Consider the following 24,293-nt stretch of genomic DNA (forward strand, 5'->3'; position numbering starts at 1 on the left):
ACTGTTTTTGTGAACTGAACAGATTGGGGATGCTTCTCAAAGATTAAGAAAATATTACGGATTCATTTTTTTTATACAACTTATTGAATTATTTTCACAAAATTGACAGGACTTGGTTTGTGATTTCAAAAGTTACGTGTCCTGTATTTTCATCAGTGTTGATGTGAGAGTAATGTTAAAGCTGAAGGGGATTAAAATACACAAATGAAAGAAACAATGACGTTAGTTGTTTTCAGATGTTTTAAATGTTGTACATACAGCCAGTTTAGAATATTCAGGCTTTTTGGATCACATTTATGAGTCGGTGAGAGTTTATTTAACTTGCTTAATTCAAAGAAAGCTACTGTAAATGTAAAGTGACAGGCTGATTTACTTGATATTTTCTGTACACTTTAAATAACAACTGCAAACATGTTTAGTGTAAATGTTGCATGACATTATAAGATATTAAAGAAATACATTATGGCACTTTTACATGTAATCTTTATCATCAATTACCCTCAACTCAACTTTTTTTTTTAAATTAAATATTGAATCCACACTGTAATTTCTAAATAATTAACAGTGGAATGATTAATAATAATAGTACTTGCATTTGTAAAAGAAAAAAATTGAATTTCTAAATTAATAGCTTAATAGTTAAGGCATGATGAGAATAAATGCATTTAACAACCTGACAGTTATTCTGTCAGTCTGGCATACACAGAGTGAAAGGTGTGACCTTGGTGCTTAGTGTTATCAAACTTTTCTGCCGTCAGTCAGTTTCTGTTGATCTGTTAACTTGTGATGTTCCCACAGTAGTACTGCAGGTCCTCTGTAGTTGTGAGCCTCATTCCAAAACTGATTTTCTGAACTAAATCAGTCATACTCCTCGAGTGTGAATGTCTTCATCTTGTAAACTGAATATTATGAACTGCTCGGGGAGAAATGAAATCACTGTAAAATTACAAATGCCACAATTCAACTAAAATGAAACTCATAAACCTCAAGGTTCAGCTAGATATATACTATATAGATATACACTTTATTAGGAACACCTGAGCAATCTAATGCAATACAACAGCTCTGCCATAAATTCTACATTTATGAAACTTATACATTTTCAGTTTTTGTTGACATTGTCAGAAAGGTGATAAGGTGATTGAATGGTGTTCCTAATATTTTGTCCATTCCATTAACATACATGAGGGTGGTAAAATATTAGGAACACCATTCAATATAATGCACTCAAGTCCACCACCACCCACTACGACCTCAATAATAAACACAAAGTAGAATTATCACCTTTCTGACAATGTCAACAAAAAAATGAAAATGTATAAGCTTCAGAAATGTAAAATTTATGGCAGAGCTGTTGTATTGGATTGCTGCACCAGAGATGGGCTCCTGAATACATCTTAAACTTGGACCTAAAAAGTGGGACATTTTGCAAAATAACCTTCAAATAATCTTCAGAAAAGACTCTAAAGAAGAGGTAACAGCATTAATCAGCAAGAACAGAAGAGGAAATATCATCTTTGAATATATTTTTTAAAAACAAAACAACTAGCTAGCTGTCAACTGCTATCTGCTACTTGCCACTGATACCAACCTTCCAAAGGAGAAAATGCACTGAGGAAGCTAGAGTTATTTTGTGAAGACAAGAGGAGAAATTAAGGGGTCCTTGTTGGTGGTATTCTCTCTCTCTCCATGAACTGGTTTGATAGAGGTGCGACTGACTTTTGCGGCGGCCTCTTCTGGTTCTGACCATGCAGTGTCTTTATCCATGACTACGTCTGTGTCATCGTGTGGAGTGCAAGGGAAATATGTCAATGATCGTCAGTTTGTTTTGAACATTCATAACAAAGACTTTTGCTATGAGAAATACTGGCTGGGAGCTAAATCAGCTGAGCACATTTAGTCTGCAACTCCCAATGGCCCCAAAGGAGACCACGGCCTTGCCTGGAGCTTCACTGGAAAGGAAACATTGAAAGTAATGTGACAGGATTCGGAAGCAGGGCAAGCATGGAGGAGTACTACGTTGAGCCAGGCTAACTGAGACAGTTAGCCTGGCTCAGTGCAGCAGTTCCAACAATCATGCTGCTTAATGTTCTCTGGACAGCAAAATGGATTATTTCACTTCCTCATCAGTGCTGGTCACTTGTTTACATGCAAGAGCTGTTTACATCAAACCGAGACATGTACTTTCTTTATCCTTTCTGTTGTTGTTACACTGCTGTGGGCTGGGAGGAACAGCGTTTCTTTTTTTGTGTATGCAAATATACAAGAAAATGACAATAAACAAATTCTTGAATCTTGATTTAGATTGCACAGGTGTTCCGAATAAAGTGGCCGGTGAGTATATATTGATGCTATATTGATATATTTACATCATAGAAGATTGGGGCTTTTCTTGGATTACACACAATAATTAATTGTAAAAATGTACCAACCTTCCTGATCTCTAAGGTGACTCTAAGGTGACAATTTTTGATCATATTGGACTGTTGGAGCTGAGTGACAATAATTAGTGAAAACTTCACCTGCACAGCTGTCATATTCACATTTTTCTCAGCACAAATATCACCAAATTTTACATTAAACACAGCATATGAAAACACAGAGAGTCACACACAAAATATTGTCACGATATTTGAATATTCCTCCCTAAGCACTAAGTACAGCTGCACTGAATTTGGAGATAAATGAATACTGCAAAAAGGTGTGGTATATTTACTTCACTGTTTAACCACCATGTAGGAGTTTCATACAGAGGGTGTATGCCAACACTGCAGTTCTCAGATCCTCTGGTGATTGACTGTGGTTTCCTTGTTCTTTAAAACTGTAGTGTACATGAGTTACACTTGATCTACAAAAGTAGCTCACTGAGAAAATAAACTTGCATCTGGCCCCTTTGATGACATTTATATGGAGAAGTGTCCTACTTTTTTTCCTGTGTCAGTGTTTTAAAAAAAACGTATTACTGTCTCGCTGAAACAGAATCTGCTATGCAGGATTTAATTTACATTGACGAGAAAGAGGTTTGTACAAAAACTTCCTCATCGGAACACAAATGAACCATGAGTACAATAGTATGCATCATTTTCCCAAAGAACCTCTCTCCATACAGCTGAAAGTGCCATTAAATTTGTCAAAGGAATATGGTTTTACATTTATTTATGACAACCTGACAACATAAACTGCCTGGAAAATAAAACCACTGAGACAGATGTGGCTTAATGTTGTTTTTGACAAGAGGCCCATTGAGAAGGCGGTACTTGTGAAAAAAAAAAAAAGACTTTGTTTACCTTTAGATGAGGACTTGATCCTCTGTCAATCGGAAATGTAGAAGAATATTTAAAATTAGAAATATATATAGTCACATTATGATAAAAAAATATAATTTTTAATTCAACAATTTCATAGATTATACAGCATTGCAAGTGTGTTGTAATTTCAATCAATCAAACCAAACCACGGCCGTCAATGTGTTTTACTTTTTGAAAAACAACTGAAATTTTACATGAATTCTGCTTCTCACAAGTTAAAGCTCATTTTCTCACAGCTTCACGTGTGGAAACATGACGTCATCAACACTGTTAATATTAATTTGCTTTCTTGCACTTTATAGATAACTAACACTGCATATTCACATTATGATGTGTTTCGTGTTTAAAGTGATGATCAGTTTCATTACTTTTCATGAATTAAGACACATTTAACCACCATTGGTCACAATGTACTGTATGTCCTGAAATGATGACTCACTTAGAAGACTCAAAAAAAAGCGTTAATTTGGCTTCAGCACAGCAGAAGTGAATAATTTAGCTTTAATAATGAAAGTCATTAAGGTTTTAAAGTCATATTGTTTCACAGTGACGTACTCTGTGAGTGAATGGCTAAAGGTCATCACCTTATCTCACAAATATGCTGTAAAAAAAGTACTGCCATGTACAGTAGGTCTATAGCAAAGAACGGTGAATTATATATTTATTTTAAATTCTGATATATGTAAACTGAAGTTTTGCCTGTGAAGGCAAGATTACAATGTTGATTAACATTTTAATCAATAATGATAAACTAATGATGTTATTTATGCTCACAAGGAAGTCAAAGATAGATACTTTTGTGTTATTTTCCTATTTTTCTGGATTAGTCTGGATTAGTTTTGTTCCTTCTTTACTTACTGATTCCTTTGTTGGGTCAGTGAGGTTGAGACAGTATAGAAATTTATAAAACATTAAATTGTAGTTTATTACTAACATCTTTAATTAATTGTATCTGAAATGGGTCCATGCTCACATGATACTGTGTGTGTTGGTCCCTGGGTGGCAGATCACATGGTCTACAGGATTAAAAAGTCTGTGTAACACACTGCTGACCTCTACTGGCTGAGACAGAGAGGATACAACACTTATTTGGGGCTACTCCAATGCATGCTGTGCCTCTTCAGTCCAAACATGTGTAACTTTGGCCACGTTAAAAATAAATAAGTGGTTTTGACGTCAAATCCACTGAATATCCAGTAAAAAAAAGGGTATAATTGAGATTGACTTGCATCATCTCTGCCCGTAAACCGCCCACACAGCTGCGGAGAAGTGGATGGTTTATGCGCCATTCACGAACCCCTTTCTAGCTCGTAACTTCCAGTACTATAATGATAAATATAACTGGACACCTTTTTAAGTACTACTAGAAGACTGTAATAGCATTTTGACCCTTCGGAGGATTGTGTTAGATGTAAGTTATTGTTTTGTTTTAACAATCAAGTGGTACATCACGATTCTGCCCAAGAGGAGAAGAACAGACAGCAAAAACATTTATAAAACACGCACTTAAATTAATTTAATGAATAGAAATATTGAGTTGTATTGACCACTTTCATTATTAAATTATTAACTTTGTTAAATTGATTTATTGGCCATCCCCATTTACAGATCGGGTGTAAGAAACGCGGTTGCCATGGTAAACACGTGATGTTTTCAGCTCTGCCGTGTTTTCGACAGCACATGAAGGCAACACGCTTTGCTTTACTTTACTTGGGCTCAAGAAGTAGCCTCTCCAGCAAAAGTTGCGTTTGAGGAGTAACACTTAACTTTAGTGTTTAGGCTTTACTGTATCCACTCGTTTAGAGACCAGAGGTGAAACCTAAAGACTTTTGTGTGATTTTCTTCTGTTATTTCATCCATGTAACCAAACTGAAACTTCCAGCTCATATCTGGAAGAATGTGAGCCACTGGAGCTCAGATTGTATGGATGCAGATGAGGCACGATGCTAGCGGGCTAACTGGCTACTGAGGTAAGAAGAAATTACATTATAGGGTTTGTTTAACGAGCAGTGTATATGCATTTGGGTAGTGGGTTTATTTATTCACTGCTTTTGAACTTTATTGTGCCTTTTAAACCACGTAAGTGCAAAGAGTTTTGGTTAATAGAAAGAAAAAAAACCTCCTCACCACTAAAGCGAGTTTCTGAACTTTGTCAAACTCTTCAAAGCTGGGGCCCAGCACCTCTATGAAGCTGGATGAGCTTTTGAATGAAAGGTATGAATAAATACCACAAGATATCTTTACTTTTTGTCCCCAGGGAAATGTTTATACCTGACTCTTTAACTCACAAGTTGGTCCAGACATTTGGACTAACAGATGGGACGTTAATGGAGAGATTGTCAAGTCTGTTTGTCTTTATTGTGTGAATCTACTTGTATTGTCATAGATACAGTGTCTCTAATGTATATAACAGGTGTGTATTTATTGTGCCATTATGGCAAGTTAACAGTCATTATAGATTTTCACAGCACTTTTAACTTTAACATGAAGGTAAACACTGAAACAGACATTTTTTTAGTTATTTTATCTTCCTCCAAATGCCAGTGAGTTTATTATCTGTCTTTATATATTTAACATGGGCTTCATGGAAAGTCTCTGGCCATTTTTTAAGGTATGTGACAATCTGTATAAAAGAGAACAAGTACCATTAACTACATAAAGACATATCTGATTGCACTGACCAGCAGAGAAGTAATAATCTTTCAACGTCCTCTTTTAACAGAACGGCACAACATTTTAAAGACAACGAATGTGAGAGGAACAATGAAATCCAAGTTGCAGGGCTATTTGATGCATTTACATTCAGTATTGTTATTTAATGGTGGTATAATAATAGTAATAACTTGCAATAGCACGCCCACATCTTATCCAAAGATGACATTTTTCATATTTAATCTCTACAAAGGGTTTCTTCAGTGCAATAGTCCCATTAGTTGGTTTGTGATTGCTGTCTGTTGAAGTATTTTTGCCGTCTACACATTCCTAAACACTGACCTGAGGGCAAGAGGACAGAAGTGGCTTAACCCCTGAAACCTCTGTGACCTGCCGGTGGGACAGTCATTGCTAGGTCACTCTCTGCAGCCAAACATTGTTCAAACCCACAGAACTTAATTTTAACATCTATCGGAGATTCTAAAGTTTCCAAAGATACTAAATCTATGAGGTTAAATTTTGGATGAATTGGTCTAAAATGATGCACAAGACATCTGAAATATTTCCATTTAATTACAGAGTGGAGCCATAAAAACATGGACTCTTGAAATAATAAATATTAAAAATTAATATACAGATACTTAAGGCGTGAGGGGAGTACTAGTGTTTAGACTTGTCTTGACTCTCAGCCACAATCCAGGGCTTGGTCACAGTTCAGGAAAGGTTTTTCATTTACATAGTGGTGCACATACTTCTAATTCAGCGATCCACATCAGACACACCTTTTCTTCACACATGCTCATTTGAGATACTGTATTTATTTCTCATCTGCAGCCTTTAGGCAACACAAAGCTTAAAGCCGGCTGCCAGCAGAGTGATGGATACCAGTCAGACGGTGGGAGGGAATCAGCAGCTTGCTTTGTTTGCCTTTAAAAGCCTGAGGGGTTGTAGTATATTAGTGCAACTTTATAGGACTTTTTAATGACACCGCTTTGATTTAAGCATCATTACAACAAAACAATCTTTTTGCACCTGGTGGAAGAACCAGACAATGTTATATTGAGGGGTAAATGTGTAAATCTGGCAGCTGATGGCTCCACACGCTGGCAGCAGTAGTCGAGCTGTACACTTATAAAAGGAATCAAGAATATTTAAAGAATTTGTTTTGCCAGCTGCCGTGTTGCCTACACAAAGCCGTCTCTCTGTCTCTCTGGGACTTCTGGTTTATATAAACCAACCATGACATCCACCAACTGGTTACTTCTTCTCTGGACGCATGTCTGTGTCGTACAGCGGTGTAAGAGGGAAGTCGTTTAACCAGGCTGACTTGTCTCGTCAGCGAGCGTGTTGGACTTAAAACCTCCACCTGCGCAGTTTCAGTAATTATGTTACTGGTAGAGGAACTCTGTGATTAAACTAATTTCTTGCAGCTTCAGCACTACTGAAGTTTCACACCACGATTCTGTGTCTAACTGGATTTTAAAATGTGTGTGTGTGTGATTATTTCCTGTTTCGCAGCTACAATACTGTTGCCATCAGTGTTGGAATAATATTGTGTAACTTTGGTTTCCCATCATCAGAGGATATTATTATTCATTTGCATGACTGCACTTCTCTGATTTTAGGTTCACAAGCCTCTGGGCACACAGCCTGTTTACACAAAGTGCTGCTGTTTTACTCTGTTAACTATACAAGCACTTGTAGTTGGAAGGTGTTATCCCTCCCTGCCGCCTTTCCTCCCAACTCTTTGTTCTTTGAGTCATTCTGTCCATCATTTTAATGAAGGTGTTGGTAGAGTAGCTAATTAAATGCTACCAACAAAAGGTTTTGTGGTCTCGAGCCAAATAATACACTTTTTGTAGCTCCGGCATTTGATTAATTATTTTTAATAACTTACAAGTTTATGAATAACTCAAGGTTTAATTAATTAAAAGTCCTTCCTCACTCAAAAATGTGTTTTTCTTCTTGTTCCTTCAGTTGAATATTTGAGCTTCGCTGTACAGAATGATGGATGTGCAGAGTTTGACACTAGAAGGCTGTTTTCACATTCATCTGCTGAAAGTGGAAAGTTTCTCTGTGCTCACTGAAAATCTGGTTTTAAGGACCCAGGAGCATGATTTGTGACATCACAACTAGTTTTGAAGCCAATTCTGGTCCAATATTCAACTTACATAAGTGTGATGTGGAAACTTGAAGTCTCCTTTGCACAAACACTGAGAATGAACTTTACAGTGAAGCAGGAAACATCTTCTGTGAAGTAGTTCAACTTTTGAACTGAAATAAATTTGCATATCTATAGACTCTGGAATTTTTAATGAGGGAGTAGATGTTATTTTAAGGAATTTAAAGTGGTAATTGCACTTTTTCGTGGAAAAAACAAATCAGACACACAATATTGTTCCAAGCAGAGTATTTTTATTTGTCTTAATACATGTCTGGAGGGGATCTTTAAACTTGTTCGGAAGCATTTTTAATTACTCTACTTAAATTAAAGATGCTTGATGTGTTTATCTTTGAATTGTGTTAAATGTATCAGGTTAAAACAGAGCTGACTTGTGGCCTCGTACCATGATGTTGGTGTTTCTGAAGAGCAGAGCTGAAACAATTTATATAGAACTGCAACTAGAAATTATTTTCATTATTGGTTATTCTTTTTTCGATTAAATGACTAGTTGTTTGGTCTATAAAACATTTAAAAATGTGGAAAAATTAGCCCAAGATGACGTCATTAAATTTTAACCAAAATGTTTTATTTTGGTTGCCAAAAGACCAAAACCAAAAGATATTCAATTTAATAAAATGTAAGGAAAATGACAAGGAAAAACAATTTTGAGAACCTGAAACCATCAAATATTTGGCACTACTTTTCTACTTTTCTCTGTTTCACAACACTGTAAACGGAATATTTTGGGGTTTTGGACTGTTTGTCAGACAAAACAAGATATTTGAAGATATTATCTTGGGCTCTGGGTAATTAATAGACAGTTTTTCATTGCTTTTTTACATTTATAGACTAAACAATAAATCAAAAAAAGAATTTGTAGATGAATGAAAATAATTGTTAGTTGCAGCCCTACTAAAGAAAGACCAGTTGACTAGAAACACAAAGCCCTTCGGTGGTTGATGAATCCCATAATGCATCAGCTTCTAGTATGTCGTTCCTGGCTTTAAAACCTTACAATTATCAATATGGAGGTGGTGTGACAAGGCCGGCACAGTATTTTGCTAAAGATTGCAAACATGTGATAATCTGTGATAAGCCAGTACCTGCAGATACCATCAGCCTGCCAGCATGTCTCAGTGTTTCAGTCATTGCTTTAACTCACAGTTTACCCAACATATGAAGCACAACACAAGAAGTCAGACCTCATATTTTACTGAATTAACTATGCCTGAAATATTTCAACACAATTGTCTACACGGTTGGTATTTGTGAAATATTCCCACTTGTGTTCACACTGTGAAAGCTAAATGTAGAAGTCACCGAACCAAATAATTGCAATTCATTGCTTTTTCCGGTGCCGTGTCATTTGAGATCTGATTCTTGAGTGTCTGGGAATTGCTGGACCTTTTTCGGCTTGTCTGGGCACTGACATTCCTGGAAAGCCAAAATGAATATTGAGATCCAGAATGAATGCGAACCATGCAGTTACAGGAGCAGGTGCTGCTTCTGGGTGTCTGTAAATCATGCGGACTATCCCACCGCCATGTGTTTCCCTCTTTTCAGCAAAGACAGAAAAACGACAGGGTCTCAGTACCGGTGGTCTGGAAGTAGGAAGAGAAGCGGTGAAGTTTCAGATGCTTCAGATATGAACATCTAAACTTGTATGTTTATAAGTTCATAAGTAATTATCGGTTTTTACCGGCCCTTTGAACCAGGAGATGGTAGTAAACATGCATGAGCAGATATTTGATCTTTGAACGCGCAATGATTGGCAATGATTTACTGATGTAATTGTGTGTCATCAACAGTCAGCTATCAAGTCATAGTGTCGTCTGTTATAGGTGACGAAAGCATGATTGACTCAGTCAAGTTAAACAATAATTAAACTGCTAAAATTCAGCCAAACATGATTAGTATCTATTGTAAAACAATAGATACTAGAGGTTTTTTTTACACATTGCCTTCTGTTTATTCTCCTGAGCCTCAAACCTTTGGTTGTATTGTGTCGTATTTTCATTTTAATTGTGCTTTTCTATTAGGCCACTGATAAAGAGTGTAAAAATAATTTCTCAGTATCCTGGTCATTGTTGTTGACACAGTTTCAGATTCAGATGGGAGAACGGAGTTATATGATACTGACTCAAGTGTTCAGCCTCTCTGTCTGTTTGTGGCCACTCCTCTTCAGCAGGCAGCCGCTTTCTTTCTCAGTGGGCGAGTCTCTCATTCCTGTCCAGACTCTACACGGCTCGGGTTTTGTGCACTTCCACTCAAGTCGGGAAATCTGAGGGACAGTTTTCACTCTTTGGATTTTAACAGTTTTTCTATGTTTTTTGTTTTTTTTCATTAAGTAAGTACATTTTTTCATTTCAGTGTTTCTTATATGTCTTTTTTAATTAATCTAGTGTCCTCTGAGTAAATTCATTTGAGTTTATGTGGACTGTCTGTCATTGTGTTAATAGTATTTTTGAGTTGCTGTAATACACAAACTATGTCAGTGTTAATGTGATTGTTTTGTCTGTGGTACTTAAACTGACACTTGACTTACAATAACGGGGGGAAATGCCTTCAGCTAGTGTTTTGTTGCTCAGCTTCTGAGTACCTTCAGGGTAGGGACAACCCCTTTATGTTGTATGTGTATGTTAAGTTTCAAATCCTAAAGAAAACAACCGTAAGTGGTTGTATTTTTTGTATTTGTGTCCTTTGTAGTCTATTCAAAAAAAAGGAAAATTGGAAAATATAACACAACAGACATGTCAGACTAAACATTTATTCAGAAAGATGTTTTGCTTGCTGCTTGGTATCAAGAGTTGATTTTGAAAGTTTTGATGGTGAGACGCTGCACATCTACAGCGCATCAAACTGCTTTAGTAGTTTCTGTTCCCTTCCTTTAAAACATGGCTCCATCCATGTGCAGGGACTGAGCGGCTGCAGGTTTTTCAGGGGATTTCAGTGAGTAGTGGACTTGATCGGGAACTGAAAACACTCAGAGACACATGATCGACAGCTTTTAAGGTAGAGCAAGTGTTTCTGGGAATTGTTGTATAAATTGACATTCTTGATGTATTAACTGTTACATCATCGCATTTGTTGGTTTATTTTGGTGCCGTTTTGATTATTGGTATCAAATTGATCAGCAATGTGATCCTTATACTATCAACTAATGAGTATTTTCATTATAGATTATCTGCTGATAATTATTTACTTGATTCATTGATTTAATTATTTGGTCTATGAAATGTTAAGAAATAGGAGAAAATGGCATTCATATTGCTTATTTGTTTGACTAACAGTCTAAAATGTCGAGATATTCAGATACCTGTCTCACATATGAAAAAGAAAAAAGGCAAATCTTCATATTTGAGAAACTGGAACAATCAAATATTTGACTTTTTTGCTCAAATAATTACTGAAACAACATTATTAAAATAGTTGCTGATTAATTTTCTAAGGACTTATCGGTTATACACCATCTCTTGCTTGTAGTTTCCTATTGTGTAGACATAAATAAAAATATAATAGAGTTTTTGGGACCCAGTGACCATTATGTGAATCTATTAATATTACTTCCTGCCAAATACAATACAGAGTTGTATGTAGAAGGTGCCAGTGGATACTACAGATAGATTGTGTGAACATTTCTGCAAACTGTAGCTTATGTTTCAGTTTTCAAGCTACAACACTGTAGCATGTTGTTATTTAAGTGTGCTGCACTAAAACTGTTTTCGCCTTAATTTGGGAAACACAGCAGCCAGTTATCTGTGATTTGGAGGTGTGAATGGACAGTCACAGTCATATGAGCTGTGTGGAGGATGTTCAGGTCATGTTCAGGTCATGTTCAGGAGGACAATGGGATACATTTTTACAGATCTGTGTATTCCTGAATGTCACTGTGTTGTTGGACCAACAGGTAACATGTGCTGTAGCTCATGAACTTGCCTCATCAAGTTGTTCCTCTAAACAATGAGCACCGCTACTGCTAACCGGGATGACCCCCCCCCCCCCTCCCCGTGAGATGGAATGCAACCACTGTCACATTCCTGCGTTCACTTTAGTTAATAATCTAACCAGCAGTTTCACACCAGCTGAATATATATATATATATATATGGCTCATTTGTACTGAGACATTTTATCAGAAGGAGTGAGATAGTGGCGATCACATGACATCAGAGACTAACAAACAGGCAGTCACAGGAAACACCCTAGACTTGGCTACATGTACAGTATGTGTACTCATTCTGTGGGAGACTATGATTACACCTGACTGAGGGGTCAAGCAGGCAAGTCACACATGAATCATTCAAGCAGCAGGTCACATGAAGTAATACACAGTCTTTGGGAAGCTTGTGTTAATGATGTTTGGCTTATGGATTCTGACTCATTCATCCATGCAACTACTCATCCTATGTATTTCTTTGTATTTCCTGTTTATAATCCTATAAACACTGCGGCTTTCTGAGCGCGATTGTTTTGGTTTGAAAATAGTTATGAAATTACAGTAAAACAATGTGGAATGTTAATATATTTCTCACTCAGTAAAATCTTCTTTTTTCTTTTTCTTGATGAAGTTTGACATCTTTGTTGGATATTATAATACACCAACAATCTTTGAAAACAGCTGTTTACTTCATGTTAATATTTGAGGCTTCACCACCATCATGATCGGTCGTCACCATCTTTAATACTCTATGATTGATTAAGGAAATTGTCCACCAAGTGAAACTGAATATCTCTCGCTTTTGTGACATTCAGGTTAATGTAGACTTGAAAAAAGCTTGAAAATATTGATTGTTCCCTGAATCATACTTCACAGGACACCGTGAGTGTCGACATTATCTGAAGAACAGCAGCGGGAACTCAATCTACTGACGTCTATGGAAGGCAACGGAGAGATCAGTGATACGGACAGCGGGATCATCCTTCATTCAGGTAAAACATTTTTGTGTTTTACTTACAGGCATTTTGGAAATAGTAGCACAATTGTCTCAATGGTAACCGGTTTTCTGTTGAGTGATGGTAAATGGTAAAACTGACTGCAGTTATATAGCACCTTTTTGGTCTTGTCGACCCCTAAAGGCTCTTTCACAACGCATACCAACATTCACCCATTCACACACACATACTCACACGCCAATGGAGCAATTTGGGGTTCAGTATCCTGCCCAAGGACACTTTGACATGCAGACTGGAGGAATTGAGGATCAAACCACCGACCTTCTGATTAGTAGACGACCCACTCTACCTCCTGAACCACAGTCTGATGGAGTGCACGTTCACATTTTCCTGGCCCTGAAATAGCAGCAGTTTGGTGCTTGGCTGCATTAAATTGTGATCATTAGAGTTCTACATTGGTGATAATGGTCTGAAATTAGTAGAAGGCAAACTGGACTGCATGTGGCTGGTCGCCCAAATGTGTCTGAGGAACACTGGGCTGCAAAACAGAAAGTGGGATTGACTCATTTTAGACGTTTAAACAGTCGCTTATTAAAAAGTTCTTTTTCCATTCAGACTTCGAATAAATATTGACAAATCTGTGAGTCTTACACCCTGGTTTTTAAGCACACATTCATTTAAAAAAAAAAAAAAAACTCAAGCTCATTTAGCCTTTTAGTAGACCTTAGCTAGAGGCCTAAATTGATGTTGAAACTAAGCACACACTTTAGTCCGACCCAACCGGTGATAATCTTATCGCAGCACCTGCTTTTCAGAAGACCTTAACCAGAAGACAAATAAAAAACCCCATTAAGTTTGGACAAAGCATATATGTAAAGATATTTGTAATGTTTATGACAAACTAAGTAAGTGACTGTGGGCCCTGGTGTGATTAAAATGTCCGAAAGTTTAACACTTAACATGCCTGTGGCGATGGTCATAAATAGTAAAGCTTATTGACTCCTTCAGACTCAGTTATCTGTCATGTGACAGAGCTGTTATTCCTTCTTCTTAATAATCAACATCTTCACTATTTCAACCTTGAATATGTACGACTGTCTACTAATTGTATACTTCAGTTGTTAAATTCAGACATAAATCTTCTGACACAGTTCACCTCTTTTATTTCAAATTTATTATTTTGTTTACTACTGCTATAATATAATATGTTCTCAATAAAATATGTACATTTTTAAATCTACCCCCTGCCCCGACCTTCACCAAATTTGATTTGTTTTCACGTCCACTGAAAATAAGCTGTCATGTGAAAACTCTGAAGGCAGAGTCTGACATGCATGTGGTCCATTGTGACTTGTTGCCAGATTAGTCGCCGTTTCCTGCACAACATGGAGAATGCAACGCAAAATAAGCTTAAAAGTGATGAATTGATGTGATTCAGGTTTGCTCTCAAATGGCCAAACACATCATAAAAGGACAATTAATGATCTTTTTATTCAGGAGATAATTCAGCCCTTTTACTTGATTTAACATTGTGTGTGAATATTAGAGCTGAAATGATCAGTGGATTAGTTGATTGACAAAAATTAATCAGCAACAATTTTTCATAATCAGTAAACCATTTATGTCATTTTTCAAAGCAAAAAAGTTTTTCCAGCTTCAGAAGTGAGTATTTGCTGGTTTCCTCTCTTGTGGTTTTAACGTAGTTTGTCGTTCAGACAAAACAAGCAATTTGAATCTGTCGATGTGGCCATTTTTTCCACTTTTGTCTGACATTTTATAGATCAAACAATTAATTAAACAAATCAACAGATTAATCAACAACAAGAATAATTGTTAATTGCAGCTTTGTAGATATGTTGCTCTTTGTGTTTTGTAGTCAGTCAGTATTCTGGACTTGCCTCAGTCCACTTCATTAAAGGCCGTCTGCTCCCCCAGTCCCATATGGTAGCAGCGTCATAGAACAAGCAGCCAACCTTGTTTTTGCTACGCCCCGTAGTTTCTACTGATTAGTTCTGGCCTTTCTGACATTCCTTGTGTCTTAATTGAGCCACGTGATGTCTGCTCTATACAATGAGAAAGTGTCCATCTGCAAAGAATAGAGGCATTGTCACTCTAGGAAGAGGAATTCTCTGCCCTATTGTAGTGCTGTCACACTTCTTTCCTGTCGCACCTCCGATGTTTGTCAGTACCTGCAGGGATTCTGTTAATAATCTCTGAAGGTATGTGGTACTCAATGCATTTTGCCTGAAGCCACTCCCATGGCCCTGAGATTAATCTTAATGTCATTAGTCACCAAGGCTACAGACAGCACCAATCCAACACTCACACATTGTTTATAGTTACAAAGATCCTGATACTTATTTTGCAGTTTCAGTGTCGCCAATGAAAACAACGATAAAAACTAGAGGTAGGTTTTCTGTTCAATTTAACCATTGTGTTGTCTGTTATAGCCTCAAGACTTGTAGCAATATTATGAAGCATATTATAATAAAGTATATGATGCCATAGTATGATGTACAATGAGAAATAGAAGTTGGCAAATATCAAAACAAAGAACATCATCAGCTTCAGGGATGTGTATGATTCAGGATATTGTTTTTTTCCACTTCAATGAATGTCTGCATTGTTTTAACTGCTCAGTCATTAATTTGGACCGAATGATTAATAAACTGATTAATGCAGTTGTATCAACATGAGCTTAAACACGACCGACATGTATTTATACGACATAAATTAATTTATAAGCAGACTTAAAATATTCCTTGTGGTTTAAAATGACAATATTTTCTGAATATCTTTTAGGTTTTAGACATTTTAAGACGTCACTATGGGCTCTGAGAACGTAGGATGGACTTTTTTTCTGTTTGGTGACATTTTATAGACAATTAATGAAGAAAATAATCAGATTAATTGATTATGAACATCAGAGCTGCAGTCCAAAACATTAGAAACACTCAGTATAATGTAATGCAAATCAACACCATTAGTTTCAACCTCCAAAAGCACCAGAGAGGGTCAACACCTCTGCGACACAGCGTCAACAGAAACTGAACGCGATAAGCCTCATAAAGGCAGCATTTATGACACACCTACTGTATCAGATTACATTAACACTCAGCTGGAGCACCAAATAAACTGGCATCTCAGTGTTTGTACTATGTATGTAATATATGCTTCTGGAAAGAGGAGTTATTGATTAGTCGACCGTCAGAAATTTAATCAATGACTGTTTGCTTTTGTACGTAATAAATTAATGATTTAGCTCAGTTATAAATTGCAAAATATAAACATTTGCTAGTTTTAGCCTCTCCAGTGTGAAGATCATTGTCTGTTGTTGTTTGTTTTGTATTTTATTATTGTAAATCGATTTCCTTTGTGTTTTTCAACTATAAATCAGGCTAAATTAGCTTTTCATTAGATTTCTCTTTGGGCTCTCTGGGAACTTGTGATATTGAAAGCACCTCTCATATTAATTACAAAACGATGAATCAATTAACTGATTGAAAGTAATCATTAGTCGCAGTCCTAATTTGCTTTTACTGAATGAAATGCACCACTGATTACCTATGCTTTGGCTTTGCTTAACTTAGTAATTTCTCATTTAAATTTGCACTTCAAGTCTTGTGTGTAAGAAATGTGCAACAGTCACATTTCAGTCGCATAATGTCAGACGTTTGTTTCTTTTGTCGTTGTATGACTCAGGCTCTGACAGCCCAACATCCCACACGAAGGATGTGACCACACACACGCGAGCCATGAAGCTCAAGCACCAGGCACTCCAGGACCGGCTAGAGATCTGCATACTGGAGCTGAAGAAACTCTGCATCCGAGAAGCTGTGAGTGACTGTAATCTACAAATGTGCTGATAGACTAAAGTCTAACAATTTACCTTACAGACATGTCACTGAGCAGATGAGTTACATAATCATAGCAGTCTAATATCGTTAAAATGTTGAGGTTTAAATTAGTCTTACATAAACAAATGCCTAAGATAATTAGTACATCATAAGGCAAGCTGTTACAAAATGTACTCATAATGTTGTGTATGAATCAGCACCTTTCATACAGGAATAAAAGGTGTGGTAGTTTAGTGCAGGATGTTTGATGACACACGTTACCACAGGTTAACAAAGTAACCTGCAACAGGGGACATTTCTGAGACTTGTTCGGCCATGTCCACACTGTTGCTGCTGCTGCATCAAAGGTTTTTCTGTCCACACTTGTGTTTTGGGATCGTTTTTAAAATCTCCTACTGAGTGTGAACAGGACACTTGAGTCAGCAGATTAATACCAGATCACAGGACAGTCATAGGTTGCACTGGAGACTGGAGATTTGCGAAACAAAAACAGTGACTTTGTGTGCACGTAAGACCATAAAAGAGACAAATTAGTTTATTTTTTAACATATTTGGATTCATTTCAGTGCTTCATGTCAGACAGGGAGCAACTGAAACAAAAGGTCTTTTAATACATCCTCCTCTTGTTTGTGACATCATTATTTTGGCTGTTTCCACCGTCAACAATACAAATATTTTCCACTTTCAGATACACTTAATAGGACATGCAATGTGGTTGCAATTAGATTTTTTTAAATGGTTTTATATGTCATACTTTTTGAGGAGGTTTCCCAGTAGCTCAGTTCGGCTAAAGCCATGTAAATGTTCCCATAATTACCTGGGTTTGAACGCAGCATGAGACCGGTCACACATCACCCCCCTTTATTTTCAGTCTTTCCTGCATCTCATTTTCCCTCTCATTGTGAATTGTCAAATGAAGCATAAGAAGTGCCACATTAATCAAGTACAGTCATTTCGAAAGCGGACACATACTCAGGTTTGAGAGTGTCTCTGCCATGTCTCAGTGCTCCAGGGTAAAATCCCAGGACCATGATCATTCTTTGCTGTTGACACTCGGGCTGGGCACTCCTGTTGGGACATGCTCAGGTGAAATAATGGGAGACATGATGCCTCTCCCTTCTCTCTGTGACAAAAGCACAAATAAGCTCATTGGCCGCATTGACGTTTTAGTCCGTCTGCAAAGTTGGCTGACTGGGAATGACTCAATGAAACACAGTTTTTATGACTGTTCTCTGATGATATCGGCAGCCGTGCGTTGTCATGCTCGGGGTTTGGTTTGGACATGGATACTTGTTACAGTCAGAAACTGAAACCCAAAGAATGTGTTGTGAAAGGAAATCTCTGTAAAAGCAGAATTGTGCAACAGACTCTCTGAACCTATATGTCTCAACATGTAAGGAGAACAGAACAAGATACTTGTACATCATTTCAAAACTGCCATGGACACGGCTGAATTAATTTTCTGGGGAGATGTGTCTATCTTTATTTGAACTACTAAACATCAGGATTTATTAGTGTTTGAAAAGATGCATTTGTATTAAACATTTCACCAAGTCTGTCTTCAGAAAAATAAACTTTTAAGTCAGATTCATGTCTCTTTGTGAAAAATTTTGATTTGTGATGTTATCTGTGTCGTTCAGGAGTTGACAGGCCAGCTGCCAAAAGATTATCCTCTACTGCCAGGAGAGAAGCCGCCGCAGATTCGCAGACGCATCGGTGCTGCTTTTAAACTGGATGAACAAAGCATCCCTCGAGGAGCAGAGGTACAGTAGAAGCAGCATTTGACCGAATGTGAGGCTGTTATTTTTTTAAAACAATACATAAACCTCTATCCCTCTTTCATAACCTTTACAGGAGTCAGAACTGAATTTAGTGGATGCTGAGTTATCGCTGCAGATGAAGATATACGAGGCAGCGCGTAAGCTCTGCGAAGAAGACCACCTGAGTAAAGCTGTTAAAAGAAGCCGCTTGCAACAGTGCAAACGAGAGGAGAAGAAACTCAAGCAGCTACAAGAGGCGGCTTTTCACCTGCGACTGGAGCACGGTCGATCATCACCACTCCCTGCTTTTAATATTACACAACAAGGTGAGAGACGCCCGGTCAGCTGACTAGAACATAGTTTGATGCCAAATCCCTTTCATGATGATCCTTGCAGGAAATTAGTTGATTTTCACATGATAACTATCTGTAGAGAACAATTCATGGTGAATCATAAGTTTGTAAAAATGAGGTGATTGTTTGATAGCTCATATATGAATTTTTGTGTTTCAGATCTGGGTACATCTGATGACAGCTCTCTGTCTGACTCTGTAGTTCAAGATGAAGGTAAGATTTAACTTGGCCCAGTTTCTACCAGTAGAAAAGCTGTTTGTTTTCAATCTAGTGTAGGCGAGAGCAAGACAAATTTCATGCTGTTTCAAAGCTGTACAATCTTTGCCATGTGACCAGTTAACCGTAATATATGTGCAAATGTGACTCCAGTAAGTATTTGTCTTGCATACTACAGTGATTTCTCTTATTAAAAGATGCTTCCTCAAAAATTACACAAAGAATCTGTAGAAGAGATGCACGCGTATTGACACTAAATAACTTTCAGGTACCATACGCTGTATTATTTCTATTTTTCTCTAGAAGTGACGAGCCAGTCCTCAGGACTGCCTTATCCAGGAGAGACAGATCCCCCACAGCCGCTCCCCGTGTCTTCTCTGTCCTCCATAGACGGCTCCTGCCTGTCTCCATCTGTGGCTCCACAGCCACTGCCCCTGACCCCGTGCCAGTCTCCCCATCCGAGCCTCGACTCTACGCTGAGTCTAAACTCAAGCCCCACATACGACCCTCCTCCCATCCAGCATTCTCCGTGGACAGAGTCCAGTCTTGACAAACCATACCAGAAGAGCAAGAAGTCACGTTCCTCCAGCAACACCAGGTAACAGGGACCATCCATCATGACTCCTTTTCCTGTTACTCAGGTTTTTAGTTTGGACAAGAAAAGCATGGTTTGTGAGACTTGGATTGTAGTAAGCAGTGTGAAATGCAGATTTTGTGGCTGCTAGAAGTGTTAACAAGCTGCTGAGTGAAGTGGTGCTAGTTGGATTAAGATCAAAGTGAATTAGTAACACCCAAAAATGTTATTGTACATAGTAACTATGTAGACACCGTAGCAACTGATTTGTCTATTTTGGCTGCTTTGTATCCTTGTTCCTGTGCTAGTTGTTATTATTGATAGTAAAGACAAACATTTATAATCTACCTATATGATAGATCCTCCTCATCTTGCAAAGTCATTTCCAGTACAAACCCTCTTTATCACTGTTGTTTCAGCCCGTCACAAAGTAGATATCAGTGTTGTTTATGAATGTGCAACACTGCCATCTGCTTTTATAGTAATGCTACAACAGTCAATGAATGACTAAAGCCCAGACAGAACCATAAATCTTAAAGTAATTTATAGCACAGAAGCTCAATTCAGGCTTTATTGTCCAGTAGATGATTACTATAATAAAGACTGTGATAATGTGTGTTCCCCTTTGACAGTAATAGATTAATGTTGTGTACAGTAAATAATTGAAAATCAATAATTAATAGCTGCTTTTGGAATATGTCAAAACCCTGCAGTTCTGTGAATTAGGTCACATTTTTTATAATTGGGATTTCTACTTTTTATGTCTGTTATCATGAACAAAGCCTGCATTTTCTTTCAATGTTCAAACTTTTTAAAATGTTTTATATAAAAAAAACCATAAACTATATCTATGTGTGTTCAGCAGTCCAGCCAAGACTGAATTGTTGCCACCATTGGAGGCTTGTTTGGCGCATTCTGCTCTGCCGCTGCAGCTTTCCCATCTGAGACTGTGCCGCACCCAGTCCAGCAGCGCACCCTCCACACCAGAGATGCGTGTGCACAGACAACTCTCCCTCAGGTAGCCACGCCTCAGACATATCTGCAGGACTGTGTGTCACCAGCTGCACACCTAGGTTAAGCCTGTAATTAAATGCCAATCACAGAGATATCATTTACTTTTATATATTCAATTATTTAGAAAAACAGGGATATTGTACATCTGTGAAATGTACATATTTAAAAGTTAAATTTATGCAGTGTCTTAGCTGAGCAGGTGTGTTAAAATACTTGATTTGTAACATTCTTGTGTGGTTTGCACAGGTTATCCAACCCTGACTCTTCATTTGGCCCAGAAAAGGAGCGCGGTCGCACCAGAGGTCCAAGGAGGCGACTGACAGAATATGCGATAACTTTACCAGGGACTCCTCCTCCTACAGTGAATTATGGAAACCTTGCTAGCTCTGAGGACAGCAACTCTGAACACTCATTTACATCTTACACCAGCTCCCCGTGTCAGGAATTGCCTTGTGATTTGCCCAAACAGTATCAGTCTGCATTCCCGCACTCTAGCCCAGTTGGCAGCTATGGACCTCAACTCTTCCAACGCACTGGCTTTTACCACAATCCCCGGAACCAGTCTAGTCCGAGTATTCACGAATATTACAACGAGGAAATGATCTACTCACCTGATGCGGACATGACAAGGAGCTATTACGCCCAACAGGCTCCTTGTCCTTCCAACAGATATGACTATCGGTACAAAGAGGCTGCTGTGCCCCTGCAGAGAGCGCAGAGGCCTTTACCCCCTGATATTAGACTCTCCCCCTCCCCGGCACAATGGGACCACCCACACTACCGTTCCGGTGGCCTCCCACGACAAGTGGTGAATGAACAGCTAAAATCGTGGCACTGGCGCAGTCAGATTAAAACTCCCAGGGCTCGTTCTCTTGACAGGCAGGGAGCAGTCAGAGTGAAAAACATGTCAGCTCGGGAGTCACCCTGCTACCAGAATCAGAAGTACCACGAACAGGTAAGCTGACAAAACTGTCTTTATCTACAGTGTGTCCAACAATCTGTCATCCAGCATTGTCAGCCCAAATTACTGCAACAAGAAGTTGAAGTAGATAAAGATAATTAGTTACAGGAAATTATTTTTACTTGATGGATTATTCTCATCGCATTTTCGCAAATTATCTGCCCAAAGTGATTTTTTTTACACATGGAAAAATAGTTGCTTGTTACATGTTTAAGTTGCTGGAAGAGAAGAGAAATTACACTTTAAGTAGCCTGTTGTAGGATACTTTCTGTCCAGGAAATGTGTCATTTTTGTGATATTTTAGCTTTCCTTACCTGATAGACAAGGGTGGATTTTACTAGTTTTTACTTGGTGTGAAATGGATTTTGAATTGATTTTAAACCTCCTACAGCTGTTGGAGCACAATTCAGACAACAAACAACACAACTTCAGTTTATTTAAGCATCTGAACACCTTTCCCTACTTTCAATCTGCTTTTAAATGTAAGCATGTCTCTAAAAGATCATAGATTAAGTCCAACTGGGTGCAGCAGAAATGTGTTTTGTATTTTAACAATAATGGAAAACTACAGAATCAACCAGCGAAAGTGAACATATGTGCAGGTTATTGTTCATTTATATTAAGTTCAAGTTATGAAGAATTCAGACGTTAAGTCCTGAATAGTCTGTTTGTCACAGCAGAATATGAATTACAAACCCAGACTATTTACAGATGACAGTAGATATACTATCAAACTAAACACCAATACTATAATCTCACTGTGACAGTGAGAATAAGCTGCAGATACTTTGGCATATTACCAAATTAGCTTCATCTCTTACATTTTAACTATTTTTGACACACATTTGAACCGTGGTTGTGTATGATTTTTGTTTTTTCCTGTTGCTAACTTTCAGGTTATGCAAAGAAGGGCTCTCCAAAGAGCTGCAGATGACACTCAAGGGCACTGGGTTGGGTTGGAAGACGGCTCCCACTATGTAAGTCAACTGTAAAGAGACGAAACATGGACTCCAAACTGAACATGTGAGCTCAGAGGCTGCAGCTGGATTAAGTAGTCAGAAAACTGAGTTGGATAAAGGAACTTTTGTAATGAAAGTGTGTCCTGTTTTCTCTCCTGCCTGTATGTGGAGGCAGGATGAAAAAACCTGAACATCTTACAATATAATGCAATTTTAGAACAAAAACACCACAAACTATGGCCTCAAATGTGGAATCAACATCTCTCTGACAGATTCTCAAAAACTAAAAAAAAATTAAACAAAAAACTGAACATTTTAAGACAAAGTTGATCACGGAGCTGCTGTATGAGATTGGAGTACATTACTGTAAAGTGCACCTATTGTTTCTGTCCACTCTCTGTGTGCTGTTTTGTACTAACAGTTACAAACAAAACAATGAGTTTAATGCTTGTTTAATGTGATGAATTGAAAAGGGTATAAACACTCGTCATTATTGAGCGCTGTTTTTGACTTGCAAATGTGTGTCTCGAGTTTTTCTGCAGTTTGGCAGTTAGGGAATAAAGTGCATGTATGAAGGAAATGAATCAATTGTAAATGTAAATAATAATGTAAATGATCAACATATCCCCCTTTTTAAGACTTCATAGATTAAGTACATTTGTGTGTAATGTTGCCTTGATTGAGTCAATGAACTTTAGCTGCTTAAATTTAAAATCCCAGTTTTGTCCTCTTAATCATTTACTTTTGGAGGCAAACTTGGCTTTTTATACCAACGTGTGTCTGTGCCTCTTAACTTGAATTACTAACTAGTTGTAACTAGATATTAACTTACTCACATCAGATACTAAGTAGCACATTAAGACAAAAGTCTTGATGCTTGGCAGCTATTAACGTGTCAAATTGAAATTTAAATGAGCTTTAACAGGGTCTGTGTTGGTGAACAAGAGTGAGTTTGAGACAGCAGATCACTACAGACCAAACTTTTTGTTAGCACCAATTCATATCAAACTCTGAGGTGAGCTGTACTGAAATGTATTTGAAACACTGCCAATAAAAACGTCCACATCTCAACCAAACAAGCTTTTGATGACAGATCATTTGAGAATGAGAGCAAATTACTGTCAGTTCAATTATAGCTACACACTGAGTCGTCTCTCACAGTGATCTATTTATTTGTTAATTTATTATGATTTGCACCATTGGACCAAAATTTGGGAAGTCAGACTTGAAATCAGTGAAGACGTGGACTGAGTTTGTGAAATCCAGCAGCAGTAAAGACTGTGTTTATTTGTATAAACGTAAGAGACCACAATCATGTTACTTTGTGAGCATTTTTTTTTTTAACTGTCTTTTGTTATTTATCTTTTTTTTTCCCAGTTACAGTAGTTTTAAGTGTAATGTTGCTGTTAAGATATCTGTGAAAATGTTTTCCCTGTGGAAGTAAATAAAGAATAATGTTTGCATATTGTTGAGGTTCATTTATTGACGTCACGTGAGCCGTCATTCTAATGTCAAAGCTTTTTATTGGCCTTTTTTACAGAAGACATTTTGACATGTATCAGTAGGAAAAGCACAGGTGTAAA

At 37.6% G+C, this 24,293-nt stretch overlaps 1 protein-coding gene across 3 annotated transcripts; it reads left to right on the top strand.

The window, feature by feature from the left end:
* Nucleotides 1–5,004: 5,004 nt before the first annotated feature.
* Nucleotides 5,005–24,173, top strand: inavab (innate immunity activator b). Of its 3 annotated transcripts, none has more exons than XM_067587658.1 (10): nucleotides 5,005–5,278; nucleotides 12,937–13,052; nucleotides 16,719–16,852; nucleotides 18,514–18,636; nucleotides 18,728–18,959; nucleotides 19,146–19,199; nucleotides 19,506–19,800; nucleotides 20,639–20,794; nucleotides 21,037–21,745; nucleotides 22,648–24,173. In XM_067587658.1, the coding sequence occupies exons 2-10, from the start codon at nucleotides 12,998–13,000 to the stop codon at nucleotides 22,741–22,743; spliced, it is 1,854 nt and encodes a 617-aa protein (XP_067443759.1). In that variant the 5' UTR covers nucleotides 5,005–5,278; nucleotides 12,937–12,997; the 3' UTR covers nucleotides 22,744–24,173. The 3 variants fall into 3 exon arrangements, with proteins under 3 accessions (XP_067443759.1, XP_067443761.1, XP_067443760.1); XM_067587660.1 differs by having other exon boundaries at nucleotides 20,642–20,794; XM_067587659.1 differs by lacking the exon at nucleotides 5,005–5,278 and adding an exon at nucleotides 10,229–10,471.
* Nucleotides 24,174–24,293: the final 120 nt, after the last annotated feature.

The sequence above is a fragment of the Thunnus thynnus genome, chromosome 4, assembly GCF_963924715.1.
Source record: "Thunnus thynnus chromosome 4, fThuThy2.1, whole genome shotgun sequence".
Taxonomy (NCBI): Eukaryota; Metazoa; Chordata; class Actinopteri; order Scombriformes; family Scombridae; genus Thunnus; species Thunnus thynnus.

Coding starts and splice junctions, on each gene's coding strand:
- inavab (XM_067587658.1), top strand. CDS start 12,998: ATGGAAGGCAACGGAGAGATCAGTGATACGGACAGCGGGATCATCCTT. Junction 16,853..18,513: donor AACTCTGCATCCGAGAAGCT/GTGAGTGACTGT, acceptor TGTGTCGTTCAG/GAGTTGACAGGCCAGCTGCC. Junction 18,637..18,727: donor GCATCCCTCGAGGAGCAGAG/GTACAGTAGAAG, acceptor TAACCTTTACAG/GAGTCAGAACTGAATTTAGT.